Source organism: Eumetopias jubatus, unplaced genomic scaffold (assembly GCF_037043125.1).
Source record: "Eumetopias jubatus isolate StellerSeaLion01/CBP00866 unplaced genomic scaffold, mEumJub1_p1.0 scaffold_3, whole genome shotgun sequence".
Classification (NCBI taxonomy): domain Eukaryota; kingdom Metazoa; phylum Chordata; class Mammalia; order Carnivora; family Otariidae; genus Eumetopias; species Eumetopias jubatus.
Genome location: NW_028274809.1, coordinates 115,389,984 through 115,408,427, shown reverse-complemented (window position 1 = coordinate 115,408,427; position 18,444 = coordinate 115,389,984). Strand labels below are relative to the sequence as shown.

General features: G+C 35.3%; 1 protein-coding gene across 2 annotated transcripts in view; it reads left to right on the top strand.

Annotated features, from left to right (window-relative positions):
• Positions 1 to 18,444, top strand: part of XPO4 (exportin 4) — a 121,330-nt gene that overhangs the window by 32,011 nt on the left and 70,875 nt on the right. The window contains exons 2-5 of one of the 2 annotated variants that reach the window (XM_088021782.1): positions 2,480 to 2,634; positions 2,745 to 2,886; positions 6,953 to 7,091; positions 17,942 to 18,058. In XM_088021782.1, the coding sequence (XP_087877908.1) occupies positions 2,792 to 2,886; positions 6,953 to 7,091; positions 17,942 to 18,058 (351 nt within the window). In that variant the 5' untranslated portion in view covers positions 2,480 to 2,634; positions 2,745 to 2,791. The remainder of the gene's footprint in view (positions 1 to 2,479; positions 2,635 to 2,744; positions 2,887 to 6,952; positions 7,092 to 17,941; positions 18,059 to 18,444) is intronic. The other variant, XM_088021781.1, reaches the window with a different exon arrangement.

Below are 18,444 nucleotides of genomic sequence, written 5' to 3'. Positions count from 1 at the left end.
TTAATTTCTTATCTCAAGTGGTTGGAACAAAACAGAATGAAACCTGAGACTTACTCTTGATTGGTGTGCCTATGTATCATTAAGCAGACTCTGGAGCTTCTATTGCCTATGCTTTGGACAAAAGTCTTTAAGGCCAGAGAGGTAATTGTATCTAGTAGCTGAACATCTGGGACTTGACTACTATAGTTTTAGTTTTCTTTTGAAAATATTTTTTCAGTGTAGTGCTCTGCCTCTCATTATTTACTTCACTTTAACTTTTGTCTTCATGGTTCTGTGTAGTTTCAGATGGCTGACATGATAGAAATGAATTTTATTTACATAATTATTATTAAAGAAAGTTACTGTGGTGGGAAATGAAAGCTTCCTGCTAAAGTGGCCTAAAATAATTTATTATCTAGACAGTGTCCTGATCAGTGGAGAATCATCCTAAAAGTGTCAGAAATTCTAGATAAATGTGATTTCCTCATGAAAACCTTGCAATTTCAAGCATCTTTAGAGCAGAGAGCAAGAATAAGGCTTGTTTGTCCATCTGAAGTCCTAATCTTCTGCTCGTATCTCCTAGAGAACCACATAGCTTCTTTTGCACATTTATATTACGTATAAGTACAGTTTATGAAGGCTAATCGTAAGTTTTATGAGAAGGCATAATTCATTAGGTTAGGAAAATTCCTCCTTTTAAATTTGGAATTTGGCTTTCCTTTTTTCAGATCCTCCATTCTTAGAGACAGCTTCATATGGGAGTAGTAATTTAGATATGCCTATTTAATACCAAGCAGAGGTATCTAAGAGTTATCTTGGAAACTTTCGAATGTCATTCACCTTCTGCAGTTATTTCCTCCCGCATCCCTTGCAGAAAGAGAGGAGGAGGCAGGAAAAATGGGTTGGATATAAGCACAGTTAGAAATAAGCATGTTTCATTGCTTATGAAAACAAGAAGGTGCTTGTTTGGTCTTATCTTCTTCGGCATATGCCTTTAGGGGTGGGTTAGTATTGCTCAAGGAACATTTACCAGCCACGTGACCTTGAATTTCTTCTCTTAATCTCTTGGTTCATCAACACTTTCTTTAGCTGTAAAATGCAGAAAATGAATTAGATGATCTTTGGAGTTGTATTTCCAAAATTCTGTGAGTCCCTAAGATTTTGCTTCTTTGTTAAAACTGATAGTTAAGGATTTCAGGTTTCTTGTCCTTAAAGTTTTTACTATTGCAATAGAAAATGAAATTAGACCATTAATCATCATTTACTTTCAAGAAGAGGTTTATAAGAGATTGCTTGAATTACCTTTATGAAGCAGTACCATAGTTCTCCTTAAGTGATCTAAATAGATATAGCTAGTTTCTGTTTCGAATCCTCTTAGAATAAAACCTTTTTTGTTTTTTTTTTTTCTCCTGGAACTTTAAACACATCTTTTATAGTAGGTTTACATTTTTGGAAGCTGTTGCTTTATTTATTGATAATATTTTAAAAGTTTCTAAATTTTTGTGAGTTCTGATTATCATCTCAATTAGAATTCATATTAAGATAGCATGGAATAATCAAACTTAAAAAGAAAAAGAGTCTGAATTGGTTCCTCTTATTAGTTTTTGTATGTTCAAAACTCATATGTAGTAGTCTAAATTGATAGGAATTTATGTAGGGTATACCCTTTCCCATGCATTTTTATAGCTTATTGTGTCAAGATCACTTAGAAGATGTTTAAATGACCTAAGCTTGAGTAGGAGAGAAAATGATGTGCCTGACTATATCTTCATGCTCTTCTGATAAATTCTTGAAGGTGTCATTCTATGCCTAGAGTTAATTTCTCATGGCTTTCAGATACTCATGTCTAGTGATCTTGGCAAATAACCTGCAGTCTAATCATAGACTTTTCATGGATTTCACATGATGGTTATTTTTTAGAACTTCAGAAAATTTCTACTTTTTCTTGGCTTCATTTTGACTGTTTCTCCCTTTTGATAATGCTGTTTGGAAACCGATTGTAGTGGTATTGGTGAACGAAAGAAAAAATAGAAAATTAAAATACTTCTTACGTATGTTAATTTTCTATTTTTTCTTTCCCTCCTGATTTAGTTTTTAGTTCAGAAACTATAACTTGCTAGTTAAGGCTGGGTTTTTCTAAGTGTAGCTTTGGAATTTTACTCAGTTTGATCAATATTGCAATCAGAAAATTCACAAGAACTTCTCACCTTGTGTAAATATGACTCAATTTTTTTTTTTAACATTTTGAGAAAAGTAACCTGAACGTGATTGTGTTTATTTCTGAACTTGCTATTGGAGATGGGCCATCCTGCTGAAAGCTTAATCACTTAACAAATATTTTAACAGCATGGCTCATCACAAATAGTAATGTTCAAAGACTAATTTAAGATATTTTGCAGATACAAAGCTCTATTTTGCACAGGGTGAGAATCTCTTAGGAAATTTTCTGATTGCTTTATATTTTTATTTTTATTTTTTTTAAAGCTGTGTTATTTTTTAGTTCTTCATGCTTTGGAAGTAACAGTTGAAGAGAGGTGAGGAAAGTTTGTGAAAATTGTGATCGGTGATTAGCTGCCACCTGCCTGGGGTGTCTTCTGAGAGGAACTAACCTCTTTGTGGTGCTAGAGCAAGGTCACTGGATTAAAAAAAGAACAGGTAACCATCTTATTCCTTGTCTGAAAAGTTCTGTTTTTAAATTAATAAATGCAAAATGTTCAAAGGAAGATCAACTGCTGTTTAAAGAAAGTTTCTAATTTTCTCCTCAGAAACAAGTAAAGTGGACTATGTCCTCTTTCAAGCTGCCACAGCCATAATGGAAGCAGTTGTCCGAGAGTGGATTCTCTTGGAAAAAGGTAGCATCGAGTCACTGCGAACATTCCTTTTAACATATGTCTTACAAAGGCCTAAGTAAGTATGTGGTGGAGGTACTGCTAAAATGCTTTTGCCGGGCTTCTCTCTCTCTCTCTCTCTCTTTTTTTTCTTTTTCTTTTTTTTAATGATAGATGTTTATGGTTAAGCTCTGCTTGGGGCTCATATTTTAAAATTTGCACACATGGTTGTGGGTTGTTTTTGGTCCTTAATGAAATACTACTTTTTATTTAAGCTTACAATACTAGGTTTTGTTTCTTTGAAAAGATGATGCTGGGTGTTAGGTTTTTTTGGTGTTGGTTTAGTTCCAAAGATTTTGGTTATAAATAAAAGTTGATCTTAGACTCAAGTGAAAATCCTTTGTACTTACTTATTCTTGTGGTACTTGGTAAGTATTATAAGATATAGGTGAGTATCCTAGGACAGGTGAAGAGGGAAATCTAAGTACCATTAACAAACCAAGTGTTACATATATATGTACACATAAATGCACATTAATAAGTTAGTAGAAGAGAAAGCACCAAATTTTAATAGTTTCATTTGGGAAAACAGATCAGTTTTAAGAAATGGAGTACAAGTAAGTTTTCTTTTTGTGCTATACACATTCTATTGTTTGAACATTTTATAAGATTTGTACATTCATTGCTTATATGATTAAGTCCACCAAACACCAAGTCTTCTTTTAAGAAGAGGCAATGCACACTGTATGTATGCCATTTGCGCAGTTGGACAATTGAATACTTTTTGTATAGTGATTCATTTCCAAATTCGGTGAAGAAAATGTTATGTAATCAGAAATGCTGGTAATTAGGAATGTCTAATAGTGGCATTAAACATGCATAAAGCTTTAAAAATAATTTAGAACATACCTTTGTTCCTACTGATTGTTCACTAGCAGTCTCTGAGTTCCTAATATTTAATAATAATTTCTGGCACGAATTTAACACAGTTAATTGCTAGTTGCTTTACGTATGGAAGAATGCATGAGAGAAAAAAGGCAAGATTTACTTAGCCTATAAACATTACAGGTGTAATGGGTAACGTTTTCTATAAATGAATGGATATAGATATATGTAAAGAGAGGGTTTGGCTTGTTTTTCCCAGTTTTAATAGAATAAGGAAAAGTTGACTGGGTTTCAAACCTTTCTCTTCTCCTTCACACTGGTTTTCTTTCTTTAAATTTTAATTTGTTTGATGAGGCTTTTTGGGTGTGATATGATACTGGCTTGCCCTGGAGCTGCTCATTGATCCTCCACCCTCCCCACATGGGAACCACTGAACTCTGGAGAGTTTGGTAAACTTAAATGTGTGGTAGATTTTGATTGCGCATGTGATCTCTTGTATTATCCAAAAATAATCTCATTCTTTTTTTAAGATTTTATTTATTTATTTGAGAGAGAGAGCGCAAGTACAGTGGGAGAGGGAGAAGCAGACTCCCTGCTGAGCAGAGAGCCCAACACAGGGCCCGAACCCAGGACCCTGAGATCATGACCTGAGCTGAAGGCAGACACTCAACTGACTGAGCCACCCAGGCGACCCGGAAATAATCTCATTGTTAAATAATTTTCATTAGTTCAGAAGCTATTTTGGAGCTGATTGTAGTTCACATACATATTTTCTCCCAAACTCTTTAAAAACAAAACTCTCAGCAAAGTTGAAAGAAGAGTACGGTGAACACACACATACTCTTCCTAGTAGGGGTTCAGTTAACATTTTGTCACATTTGATTTCTCTTATATATGTGCATTTACCCCCCAAACCACCTGAAAGTATGCCGAAGAAATCGTGATACTTCATCCTTAAATACTTGAGCATCTCTCCTGAGAGCATAATCTCAATACTCTTGATATAGTTGGCTTATCTGTATTAATCTAATGTAATTCTGATTCTTTATTTTCATTTCCTCGGTTGTCTGAATAATGTTATTGATATCCTTTCCTCCTTTATGTTACTTGTTTGATCCAGGATTTAACCACAGATTATATGTTGTATTTAGTTGTCATGTCTCTTTAGTCTCTTTTAATCTGGAATAATTCTGCCCTTTTTTTTGTTTTTCATGACACAGCCATTTCTATCTTGTAGAATTTCCTACAGTATGGACTTAAGTGAAAACCGTTGGTATACTGCATAGGTAGAATACCATGAATACTATGTTCATCGTGTTGTATACTTCTCATTTGGTGCACAGAGTTTTTTCTGTTTTTTTCCTCCTAATTGAGATAACATTTATACAGAGTAAAATGGAAGGTGCACTTGACAGTATAGCAGAGTGGTTGAGAAAGGGACTGTGATTTCCACTTCTGCCACTCTTTGTGCACGGGCAGATTACCTTCTTTGTGCATTAGTTTTTTTAATTGTTGTTATTATTAATTAACTATTAGAGTTAATATTATTTTACTCAAAAGATAGTTATGAGGATTAATGTATTAATTTTTGTGAAGGTTTATAGGAAGCCTTGCATACCATAAGCATCAACAAATGTTAGCCATTATTTATTTTCCTAGTAAGTTATAATTCTTGCCAGTGGACTTCCTTAAAACTAGCTTTGTGGGGGCACCTGGGTGGCTCAGTTAGTTGAGCATCTGACTCTTGGTTTTGGCTGAGCTCATAATCTCAGGGTCGTGGGATCAAGCCCTGCATCGGGTCCCTGCTGAGTGGGGAGTCTGCTTGGAGATTCTTTCCCTCTGTCCGTCCCCCCAGCCATGCACACACACATAAACCCTCTCTCTCAAATAAATAAATCTTTAAAAATAAATAAAACGAGCTTTATGTACATTTCCTAGGAGTAGTCCATGTATTTGAAATTATTGTGTTCCCCCAAAAGTATAAAAATTCACTTTGGTCAACTCATATTCTTCAGCATAATAGGATCTCTGCATTTATTTGTTTAATGAATACTTCAAGTCTGTATTTTGAAGGAATACTTTTCACTTCAGTCTTGACATAGGGAGACATGTTTATATAAATGTCTAGTAAATGCCCATTATGTGTTGGGGGAGCCCTCCTTAGTAATGGCCCATCACGTTCAGGGACCTGTTCAGGGAATGTCTCTGGAGAAAGTGGCATCACAATCTTCGCAGAGGACATAGACATTTAAAGGCCTGGAAGTGCATGTACATTGTGCCAGGAACTGAAAGAAACTCAGTGTTTCTGCAGTTTTGAGTGTGTGTGGGTTGGGGGGAGATTAGAGAGGGCAGCAGGTATACCTGACCATGAAGGGCCTTGGAAGTGGGTGACTGTATCATTTATGTTCAAATAGGGACACTTTCCAGGGTTAAGGAAAACACTATTAGTAAGTAATGATGTAAGACAACAGGTAAATTGGGAGTGTCCAAAGAAAGCTGGGCTGGGTCCCACTGCTTGTAAGCCATGTTAAGGAATTTGTAGTTTATCCCAAGGGCACATGGTTGTCATATCCTGTGGCATTCTAGAGTCTGGATTATAAAGCTCAGAGTTATGTTTTCTGAACCCTGTCTTTAAGAAAAGATTGTGAAAAGACAGTTAAATCTCTATTTCCTTATGGTCTAATAGACTTTGTAGAATGCCTCCACTTGGGATCGGTGCTTCTGCCATCACACTGAGGAGCACAGTTTAGGTAGAAAATTTTAAAAAGTTTTAAAAAAATTTGTAGCATGTTGCCTTTTCACATTAAAGGAAATGAATTTAAGATTAAACTACTGGTTGGAGATGGATATTAGATCAGAATTTCTTTTGATAGAATCATAAGCTGGCTCTTAGTGAACTGACTTGCATCTATTGAACACTGCCTGAAGCAGCTAACACTTATCGAGCACTTAGTATGCACTGGGCACAGTTTTAAGAACATTTAATCCTAGTAACAACTCTGTTACTGTTACCCCCTTTTAACAGATGAGAAAGCTTGAGGCTCTGAAACTGTCTTGCTCAGGGTCACATAGCCAGTAACATAATGGAATGTAGATTCAAATCTGGATCTTACGGCTTTGGACACTGTGCATAACCAGTAGGCTATACTACCCTCATATGCAAGCAGTTTTATTAGTAGCTTCAGACATAGTGAGAAATTTGGAGTAATTTTATATTAGATTCATGTAAAGGTTTTCACAATGATTTTTATGTTTTACAGCCTCCAAAAGTATGTTCGGGAACAGATTCTGTTAGCAGTAGCAGTAATTGTAAAACGAGGATCCTTAGATAAATCAATTGACTGCAAAAGCATTTTTCATGAAGTCAGCCAGTTGATAAGTAGTGGCAATCCCACTGTGGTAAGTACGCTATCTGTATTTATAAATATTTAAAATTTTTATTTTGTATGACACAAATAACAACAGTAATAATGTCTACATTAAAGAACAAGTGCACAGTCTGAGAAGCAATTTTCATTTGTTCATGTTTTCTTTTAGTCCTTTTTTGTTTACATACTATTGATATTGTGTACTTTGCTTTTTCATTTGACTCTGTTTTTCCTTGTTGGCATTGTTGATAATCATCATTTTAATGGTATAAAATATAAGCCAATACACTGTAATATTCTTAAACATTTCTATTGAGCGTTTTTCCTCATTTAATAAACTGTTGACAACTTCTAGTGATAATAGAAGTGTTTGAATAAAATATAAAATGATATGTAATGTAACAAAAATTATTGCTGTACTAATGGGTCAAGGTATACTTTGACCACCAGGTGTTAACTGAACAAATTTGAGAACCCTTGTTCTTGACCGAATTACTCTGGGGAACCTGTTTTTTTCCCCTTTCAGTCTCCTGTCTACCTTTTGAGAACTAGTCATGCCTAGAGAGTGACTGACTGGTGGTAGCCTCCTGTCAGAGGCAGGAGGAGTTGGAGTTGGTGTTAGTGATCAGCTGTGATCTGTGGTTAGAACTTTTGACTGTTATCAGCTGAAGGATGTTGTGGAATTGGGATTGGTAATACCTGGCTCTTCTGATTTTCAGGTATTAAATCTTTAAATATTTTGGGTAGTTTTTTCATTTTACTGATTTCTTTAATCATTTGGAAGATATCTATGTGAGGCTATACACCTTACAACTTCTTACGAATTACTTTACACCTTCAGTGGCCCCTCGGTGAGTGGTATGATTTTAATAATGTATTTGATTGTTTGAGGTTAGGGTGTAGGTACATTTTTGGAGTACTCTAACATTGTCCCTTACTTTCCATAGTATCTTGGATCTCCTGCCCCTCATACCTCTTACCATAAGCAGATGTGCACTCTCTTCTTTGCTCTAACTATTTGTCCACCACTCTGGCTTGGATCCCCAGTCTGATGTACCAGGGTCTCAACTGAAGGACTGCGTAAGCAAGTTGTCAGGACTTTGGAACTTCCTCTACATACCCAAAGTATATTTTGTTTTTCCTTTGGAATGCATCAGTGGTCATATATCTATTCTTTTTCCTTATCAACTTTATTGAGGAATAATTTACTTGTGTTACCATATCCATTTAAAATGTACACTTCTGGGGTGCCTGGGTGGCTCAGTCGTTAAGCGTCTGCCTTCGGCTCAGGTCATGACCTCAGGGTCCTGGGATTGAGACCCGCATCGGGCTCCCTGCTCGACGGGAAGCCTGCTTCTCCCTCTCCCACTCCCCCTGCTTGTGTTCCCTCTCTTGCTGTGTCTCTCTCTGTCAAATAAATAAATCTTGAAAAATAAATAAAATGTACGTTTCTTTGGTTGTGACAGTTGTGTATGAACAACCATCACAGAACAGTTACAGAACAGTTTTTGATTGTGTAGATATTATGTTCTTTGCCATTTTTGCAGCAGATTTCTTCAAGAGTACTGCTCTCCAGTAGAACTTTCTGTGTTGATGCAGATGTTCTGGATCTCTACTCCAATATGTAGCCACTACACCAGACACATGTGGCTTTTGAGCATGTGAAATGTGGCTGGTGTGACTGAGGAACTGAATTTTTATTTTTTATTAATTGAAATTCAAATAGTTGTACATAGCTTGTGGCAACCATATTGGACAGTGTAGTTCTAGAGACTTTGATAATCCAAAGATCTGATTTTATGTTTTTTTCACTTAATCTTAGTATTGAGAAGTTTTAATTGCTTACATAAAACTGACAACTTCAAATATGTGCATGTTTGAATCATTGCATTTTATGAGTCATTTTGGCTTTGTTTTATGTAGTGAGAAGCTCTCTTAAAAATAGTCATCAAGATTCCATTTAAAATTTTTAGATAAAAATAATTGGGAAGCTACTTTTTACTTACATTAATCTTTATACTTTCAGAATTTCTGTTGGTAGACATGGTCTCCATTTCTGATAATGAGCTTTGCTCTTGTGGTGCTGATGCCTCAGGGTTGCCTACATTAGTTGTGTAAGGGTAATCTTGTTATTTGCATGGATTTTTGTTAGCATTTGTTGCCTAACTAATGGCCATGTGTGCAGTCCAGTGGTGGCTGTCATTGATGGCTAATGGAAAAACAAGTAGAGACTATAACTGGCCAGAAGTGGTAGGGAAGGGGTACGTGCACCCTGATGTTTTTTAGCAGCATTATTGACAATAGCCAAACTATGGAAAGAGCCCAAGTGTCCATCAACTGACGAATGGATTAAGAAGATGGGGGGGTGTATGTATATATATATTTATATATATTTTATATATATGTACACACACACACAAAATGGTGTATTACTCAGCCATCAAAAAGAATGAAATCTTTTCATTTGCAGTGATGTAGATGGAGCTGGAGTGTATTATGCTAAGCAAAATAAGTCAGAGAAAGATTTCAGTCGTGGGATTTAGGAAACAAAACATACGAACATACGGCAAGGTGGGAAAGAAGAGAAGGAAGCAAACCATAAGAGACTCTTAATGATAGAGAACAAATAGGGTTAATGGAAGGAGGTGGGTGATGGATGATGGTATTAAGGAGGGCACTTGTTATGATGAGCACTGGGTGTTCTTTATAAGTGATGAGTCACTGAATTCTCCTGAAACCAGTATTATTACACTATATGTTAACTAACTAGAATTTAAATAAAAATTTGGAAGGAAAAAAAAAGTAGGGAAAAGGTTTAGAACTAAAGCTGCTGCTTAGAAATGTCATCCTAGACCCTACTGCTCTGAATCAAGTTACCCTTCATATTTTAGATTCTACTTGAGGACATATTGTTTTATTTGCTAATCTGCAGTAAAGGAGTCCAGCTCACTGTGATTGACCAGGATTTAAACTTTAGGAAATTAAGTGGTACTTCTGGGATCTGTATGTTTATGACTAATGCTTTTTTCCTTTGTTGATTTGGTGATCACGTCAGTTGGGATTTCAGTGTTAAGGTAGTGACCTGTCCTTATCCCCCACGAGCAGCTTCTTGGCTCCGGATACTGAAGGCACAGGAATTGTGTTCTTCTCTTTCCCCTTGGGTAATTTGACCCACCACAAAAAGTAGTCCCAATGCAACCTGACATTTGAATCTTTTTGAGCCACTGAAATAACTGATGTTCTAAGAATGATTGGAACCGATGTAACTGTTGAGAGAAGATTTTGCTCTATTCACAGTGCGTACACTCTGAAAATAGTGGATAAATTTAATATCCTCATGAAATATTCTAAAACAGAAAGGTTGGTTTTTTTTTAGTTGAATTTCTACTAACAAGATTAAGAACTTTTATAGTAATATGGAGTCAGTAGTGGGAGGTAGAATTTAATTTCAAGATTACTGGATGAATTTACTTCGGTGACCACACTGAAACATTAAACTAGAAAAGTACTCCTACACTTACACGGCGTTAAATGCCCACCATGCCACTGTGTGGCCATCCCTATTTGTCCTTGCCTGGCAGCTTGAAACTAGCTCATTTGGCAGGTCTAAAAAAATGAGGTTACAGACCAGTACAACATTTTAATATATTTTCTTCTCTATTTTGTTCTGAGACTAAGAATTTGTGGGAATGCTGTAAGAATTTACTTGATTTTCTTAATATCAGAGACATGAATATTAGTGGGAGGGAGGGTAAAATAGAATGTTAAAATCAGAACACTGAAGCTTTCTTCAGAAGAGTAATATTAAGAGCTATTTAAAAAGAAGAGATAACTGACTGTTGGTTTTCTATAGATGAAAGAGTTGATCTCATGAATTATTTAGTTTACTAACTTTCCCATCATTCCTCTGCTAGAATAATGTTCCCATCAACCTTCACCGGCCAGAAACTGTATGTAGTCTGGCTTTCCCACTTCCCTTTTATGTTGTTTGGTGATCCATCCCTTATACTAGTCTAAAGTACATGTTCAAATAAGTTTTGGGGCAGTATAGTGTAATAGAGCACTGATTTTGATTTTGGATTCACATTTAGGCTTAAATCGCAGCTCTGCCATTTACTACCTTCCTAACTTGTACAAATTATTTACCATCTCTAGGCCCTGATTTACTAATACTGTTTGTAAAATAACTGTGATATTTTCCATTTCTGGGGCTCCCCAGACAAGGAAAGACGATGTTAAGTGAATTAGTAAACATTGAACAAATGTGTTTTGTCTTCCTAGTGGTCCAACACCCTTTGCTTAATAGAACTTTGGGACATACACTCTAATACATCATCTCTTTTAATGCAAATAATATTTTAAGTATTGAAATTAGAAGAAAGTATTTATGCTTTTATTCATGAGTGGAAACTAATTGTGTATTTAAAAGAATACAGGTAACCAATGTAATAACTTTCCTTTAAATGCTTTTAAGAAGTTTCTTATACTGTTAATTTTTTCAGATAGTTTTATGGAAAAATAATTATCATAAAGCATTTCCTAAGGAGATTATATTTCTTAAATACAGTCCATTTTCCAGGTATCATGGTATATTCTCAGAGTAAATGTGTTGGTACAATGATTAAATAATACGTTGTTTCATGCATGTCTTTGTGGACAGGCTGTTTTCTTTCTGTGGTTGTAAAGGTTGCTGTGGTTACTTCATCTCGGTTTGTAATAGTATCAGACTCACTCTACTAATTTGAAAGCAATAGACCTGGAGACTTTACTTCTTAAGGAAATTAGCTAAATTTTTTATTTTAAATTAACATTTAAGCTAAATCTATTTAATGTTTATTTCCTTTGAAAGTAGTAGGCATATGTTAAATCACTTTTAAAGCTGTTTAATTTAGCATTTAAGCCTCCTGTCTTCCTTTTTGCCATGCTAGAGAGAAGTGGGTGAGAAATTCACTTGTCTACAGCAGTGCTGCCCCTGGATGTGATAGCCAACCTAATCTCTCTTATCACAAGTCTCATTGATGTTTGCTTAGAAGAACAGCTGGAAGTCTGCTTTATGTATAGCAACCTTTCATAAAGTTTATTCTTGGTAATAAATCTCCTGGGGTAAGAGCCAGGCTATTATAAGAGACAATCCTCTCTCTGAACAAGAGTATTTTATTTTGTCAGCTGGAGTTAGTGTTTGAATATCTTGTGCTTATGACAATAAGCTGGTGAGTAAGGCAAGCTATCTCTGAAGGGTATTTTTTCACTGTCAAAATTAATGGCTTTCACTAGAAATGAGAATGCTGCTATAGGATTGTGATGTGAAGACAACAGTTACTTAAGTTGTTAGTGAAGTGAACCTGTGAATTTTTAGTACTTCAGTGTAAGAAAACATTAAAACTCATTTATAACCTTGAGACCTCATTGAATTTCTTCTGTTTGTTTTACGTATTTAAATTTTCTTTTTGAAATTTATCAACTACTAAAAAACAGTGAACACATCGTGTATTCATTTTTCACTTGCCTTTTGTTAATATGGTGTTAGGCATAGAAGTAAACGTTGATTCATTAATCCAGCTAAGATTCACTGAGCATCTACTATATTGCTTTAATGATGCTTTAGTTGTAGGTTTCTTTTTTTAATGTTATCTTGTGATTTTAATTTGATGGGATGTAGATAATAAGAAGTGGAACCAAAAAAGCCAAAATAGATATTTTTTATGATAATGATAAAAATACTGTTGTTTTACTTTCTCAAATCATAAACTGCTGTGTATACATAATCCTTTTACATGCATTATCTAAGTGGAACCTTTGGACAGTCATATGAATTAGGGCAGAGGGTGTTCACCCCTTTTATAGATGAGAAAACTGAGGCCAAGATAGATGAAGCGATTTGCTCAAGTTACTTGAAGTGGTAAATCTTAGACTGTTAAAACCCAGATTTTCTAACTCCTTTGTCAAAACAGTAAGATCCTCGTACTAGACTCTTTAAAGAATCCTGTAGAGTATTTTAATTTAGAATTTATTTTGGACATAGTTTTTAAAAAATTTTATTATTTGATTTCTAACTTGTTGAAAACAAAAATGATCAATTTAGAACTATTTGTTAGTGCTAGTCAAATTGCTAGCAGCAATGAGTGATAGACACCAACAAAGGATGGTGGAGAAAAACTGGAGCAAACAAATCAAAAAGCATTGGGTCTGGTGTCACTTTGGCAAAGGATGTAAAGCCTCATACGTTTTAGTAGATTCCAAGTATTCTCTTTATTACATCATAAAATAATTCCCTTGGAATAATTCATTTGGAAAAATTTATGTGAAGGAAGTTGCATTAAAAATGTTTGCTGGCTGGGGCCCCTGGGTGGCTCAGTTGTTAAGCGTCTGCCTTCGGCTCAGGTCATGATCCCAGGGTCCTGGGATCGAGCCCCGCATCGGGCTCCCTGCTCGGCGGGAAGCCTGCTTCTCCTTCTCCCACTCCCCCTGCTTGTGTTCCCTCTCTCGCTGTGTCTCTCTCTGTCAAATAAATAAATAAAATCTTTAAAAAAAAATTAAAATAGGGCGCCTGGGTGGCTCATTTGGTTAAGCGACTGCCTTCGGCTCAGGTCATGATCCTGGAGTCCTGGGATGGAGTCCCGCATCAGGCTCCCTGCTCGGCAGGGAGTCTGCTTCTCCCTCTGACCTTCCCCCCTCTCATGTGCTCTCTCTCTCTCATTCTTACTCAAAAAAAAAAATCTTTAAAAAAAATAAAAAATAAAAAGATGTTTGCTGGCCGCATTTGGAAAATTAACAGATATTAACTTAATTCTCTATGATTTTGGATAAATGAGGCATTGCTATGTTAACCTCTTACGCTTCTAAGATTTGTACTAACGGTATTTTATACTGGTCTAATCACTGCTAACTTTATTAGACTTACTAGTCTTACAGTGTACTAATCAGTTAACTTTGATCTGATTTCATTGAAATTCACCACTCTAAATTATTTACAACAGCTTTTGTTTCTGACCCTCTTAAGTATCAGAGTCCCTGTCTCTGGTACAGAAGTAATATCTAGCCCTGACTGTGACAAAGGGCAGAGAGGCAGCACTTGAAGGTACTGATCATTATAGAGGGAGTTAAGAGGTAATATACTTGGGATGACCATTGAGACCTGAAAGTCTGAAACAAGCAGACAGGAACCTTCTACAGGGGTAAGAAAAACAAAACTTGTGATCTCTCAGAGGCAGATCTGATGCTTTTTTCTGCTCCCTTTCCTCTTTCTTTGTCCTGAGAAGGAGTTGTCCTCTTTTTCCCATAAGATTTCACTTTTGGCTTGCTTCCCTAGTTATCTTCATTACAGTGCACTACACCTGCTATGAAGGTAACTTGATTTTAATGAGATTTAATTGATAACCAAATACTGAAAATGAGTAAACATATTAGGAAATAAGTCCTGGATGCAATGTGATATGTGATCTGTGAATAGGGAGAAATACTGTGTTGAATATGTGTAGAAGTGCTTTGCTCTCTTGCTCTACAATCAGTGCTTAATTATTCATCATTCTTGAGGAATTTGTATTAATTTGGCATCTTTGAACCCTAGTGGTATGGTATATTGAAGGTTTATAATGTTAATCTCAAATCCTTACAGGGCTTTCAAATTAAGGAGCAATTAAACTGATATCTTTTAATGATGAGACTATCTTACTGAATTGTAGTTCTTTGAAAGCTGGTAGTTTTAGGTAGGTTAACATAAGAATATTAGGTTTCTGATAATACTTGTAACCATGCTGTATAATATATATATTTTTAAAGATTTTATTTATTTATTTGAGAGAAAGAATGAGAGAGAGAGAGCACATGAGAGGGGGGAGGGTCAGAGGGAGAAGCAGACTCCCTGCCGAGCAGGGAGCCTGATGCAGGACTCGATCCTGAGACTCCAGGATCATGACCTGAGCCGAAGGCAGTCGCCTAACCAACTGAGCCACCCAGGCGCCCTGTATAATATATTTTTATGTATTTCTTAGGTCTTTTAGCAGTAATTTGAAAAGAACTTACTTTAAAAAATTTGTCTTTTTATTTCATAAGTATAAAGTGGAAAAAAGAATATAAAATACAGGTGATAGTGATATATAAATGATGTATACCTATGTATTAAAATTAGAAAACTGTGAACAGATGTTAAGAGTAATAACCTCTGTATGGTAGGATTGTGGGCAGTTTTCTTTGTGCTTTTCTGTACTTTCTAGTTTTTCTAAGGTTAAGATACATTATTTTTATAGGACAAAGGTATGAACAAAATATTCTTATATTTGGACAACTGAGTCTATGATAAGACTGTTTTGTTCTTAATTATCACGTGTTAGGAAGGTACTTTCCTTTATGGGTGAATTTTACTTAAATGTGAAAGTTTGCTGTTTTGGAGAGGTAATCTTCATTGCTGCTCACCAAACCATCCCATCCCCGAGGGCTCCTTGTTTGTCTGATGAGGTTTGTAGTTAAAGGAGACTTTTATTTTTAAAAGTTCTTTTTGGGGAGCCTGGGTGGCTTGGTTAAGTGTCTGACTCTTGATGTCAGTTCAGGTTTTGGTCTCAGGGTCGTGAGTTCAGGCTCCCCATTGGCCTCCACGCTGGGCCTGGCGCCTACTTAAAAAAAAAAATGATAGAAATCCTTCCTTTTTCTAAACAGCATTAACCTCAGAAAGTCATTTTTCATTGTTCTTTCCCTTCTCCTTCACTCATTTTTTCATATCTTGACTTCAAACACATGCATGTACTCTTTTTTTTTTTTACATGCATGTACTCTTAGGAAATGTTTATTTCATATAAAAATAAAGCTTCATTGTGAGTACAGGTTGTTTCATTAATTAGAGTTGTTATTGAAAATTTGAATGTGGTCATAGTTTTAAAATAGGCCATTTTGTGGTGAATAGAGGTTGACATTGGTAGTTTGTGGGAATTTGTAAATTATTTGTGTAAATTTTTATAGTTAATTATTTGTAAGAATGATAAATTTGTGTTTAATGAGAGCTTCTGGGTTCATAATGTTCTATTCACTGAAGTCTTATTTAGAAAGGATGAGAGAAAAACCAAGGTTAAAAGACATAAAATATGGGATGCTATAAAATGTTTCCAGAATCAGAGGATCTTGTAATACATTATGTTAGATCTCTGTGTGCTGACTTTTTGCTTTGAATTTTATTAATTTGGATTTAATGCCTACTTTCTCCACTAAAGCCTAGGTATATTTAAAAACTACATTCATAGTTGGTCCCAGTGTTATTTAAATGTATCTGTGAAGTTTCAGTTGTTGGCACTTTAATCATTAATCACCATTTCAAAAGAAAGCTATTTTTTAAAATACAATTTTCTTAACTAAAAAGATGAAGGGATTATACTAGTGAGTTTCTAAGATTCTGTTAATGTGTAAAATGAATTGACTATACAACAGACTTTTCTCTATAAGAGGCTCTTTAGTGCTTGGTTTCTCAGACCAGGTTTCTTCCTCCATGTGCCTGGGGCCATGCAAAGGTAGTTAAACTTGTACAATTCTCTTGTTGATTTGGGGACATTTTTGTATTAAAAGAAATGTATATTTTAAAGTAAAGTTACAAAGAGTGAGTGTGTGTGTGAGTGTGTGTGTGAGTTTCTTTGTTTATGTGTGTGTGTTTAAACTAAACCAGGAATATTAAGAGTACTTTTACTATTGTTGAAGGCAGCTTGGTCTATGCCCCCAGATTCCTGAAGGAATTTGCGTGTATTCTCTATTGTTAGGGCTTCCTGGTGTGGCAAAGTCTAAGAAAATGCTTGAATGTATGGGCTGGTATGTCATCCATAAATATTAATTATACAGCCATGCTTATTTTAATTGAGATTAAGAGGCAAATATGAATTTAATTCTCTTTTTACAGTTTTCAGAGGAAAGATTTCAGACATATGCAATAATAGACATACAGTATATTGGTCATCCATGTAACCATCATTCAGCTTCAGCAAATATCAACTCATGCCATTCTTTAGGAATTTAATTTTATGTATATTTGCTCAGATTTGCCAAGATAAGCATCTGTAAGGTCAAGGTACTGACATCAGAAGCATTTCTGAACAAAGATGTTGCAGTTGGTGGGTGGGTATGACTGTTCAGCTGTTGTATAAGCTTGCATAAATAGTATCATCTTGACTTTAATCTTTCGGTTGTTCAGAGGTAGTGTGCATATTTCTGTTTAACCCCTGGAAACTTGCCAAAATAATTTGTATCCTCTCCATCCTTGGCACCTTGACTCTAAATAGTCTATAAGTAATAGCAGTAAGTTGATGTTAGGAGCCTGTTGGATAGAACCATTAAGAAGGAAATCTTCATTTTCAATTTAAAAAACTTTTGAGAATTACCCCGTTAATGTTTTGGATGCTGTATAATCTGTTTCACTTTTCATCTGCTTTCGAAATACACTTTATAAACATGAGAACATAGAGTCAGTCAGACAGACCTGAGTTCAGCTCTCAGCTGGCCTGAATTACTTACCCTCTCCAAATCTCACTTGTTCAAATGTAAAATGGGGATATGGATTGTTGTGTGAAGTAAATGAAATAATACATTCAACATTGGTTATCTTGAAATGTTGTTTGCACTCTATGATTGAATAGATGCATGTCCTGAGTTCAAGTCAGTTGGATTTGTATAGCTGAAATTGAGGAAGTACTATTTGTAATTAGTAGGCTACTTAGAAAGGAGAGCTAATCTTTACTTTGTCATATCTAGTTTTCTGACTGGTAGGTATAAGATCTAAAGGTATAACGGAAGATCTAAAGATATAATCGAAGATCTAAAGATAGAAAATGTTCTTTGAACAAATACTGTACTGAAACAAAGCATTGGAAAAAACATGCCTTACAGTTGTTTCTTATCAAATAATTACAGCAAACCCTGGCCTGTTCTATTCTAACTGCACTATTGAGTGAATTCTCAAGTTCAAGTAAAACTAGCAACATTGGACTCAGTATGGAATTCCATGGTAACTGCAAAAGAGTTTTTCAGGTATTGGTTTTTTTATGTTTTATTAGATTGTTTACTTTTTACACAATCTGTTCCTAATAGAGTGAGAACATTTATTTTATCTAGCTGAATGTGACCTGTACTTGAAGATTTGTGTTGTGATTTCATAGCATTTAGTAAAGGATAAAAGATAGGATAAAGATTTGGTGAACATAGCTGACAGTTTTAGCCTTCTTGTTTAATTCTAGTCTTTAAACAAAAAGGAAATACCACTCCAAAGATCCTTAGATTATTTATTTTGTTCTTATTGCGTTTAGATGTAACTAATTCAATTGGTGGGACTTTGCTGGCCTTAAAATAGGCCTGGCAGAATGCCAACGAGGGCCATGTATTTAAAATGTTATTGCAGATGGTGTGGGCTCTTTGTC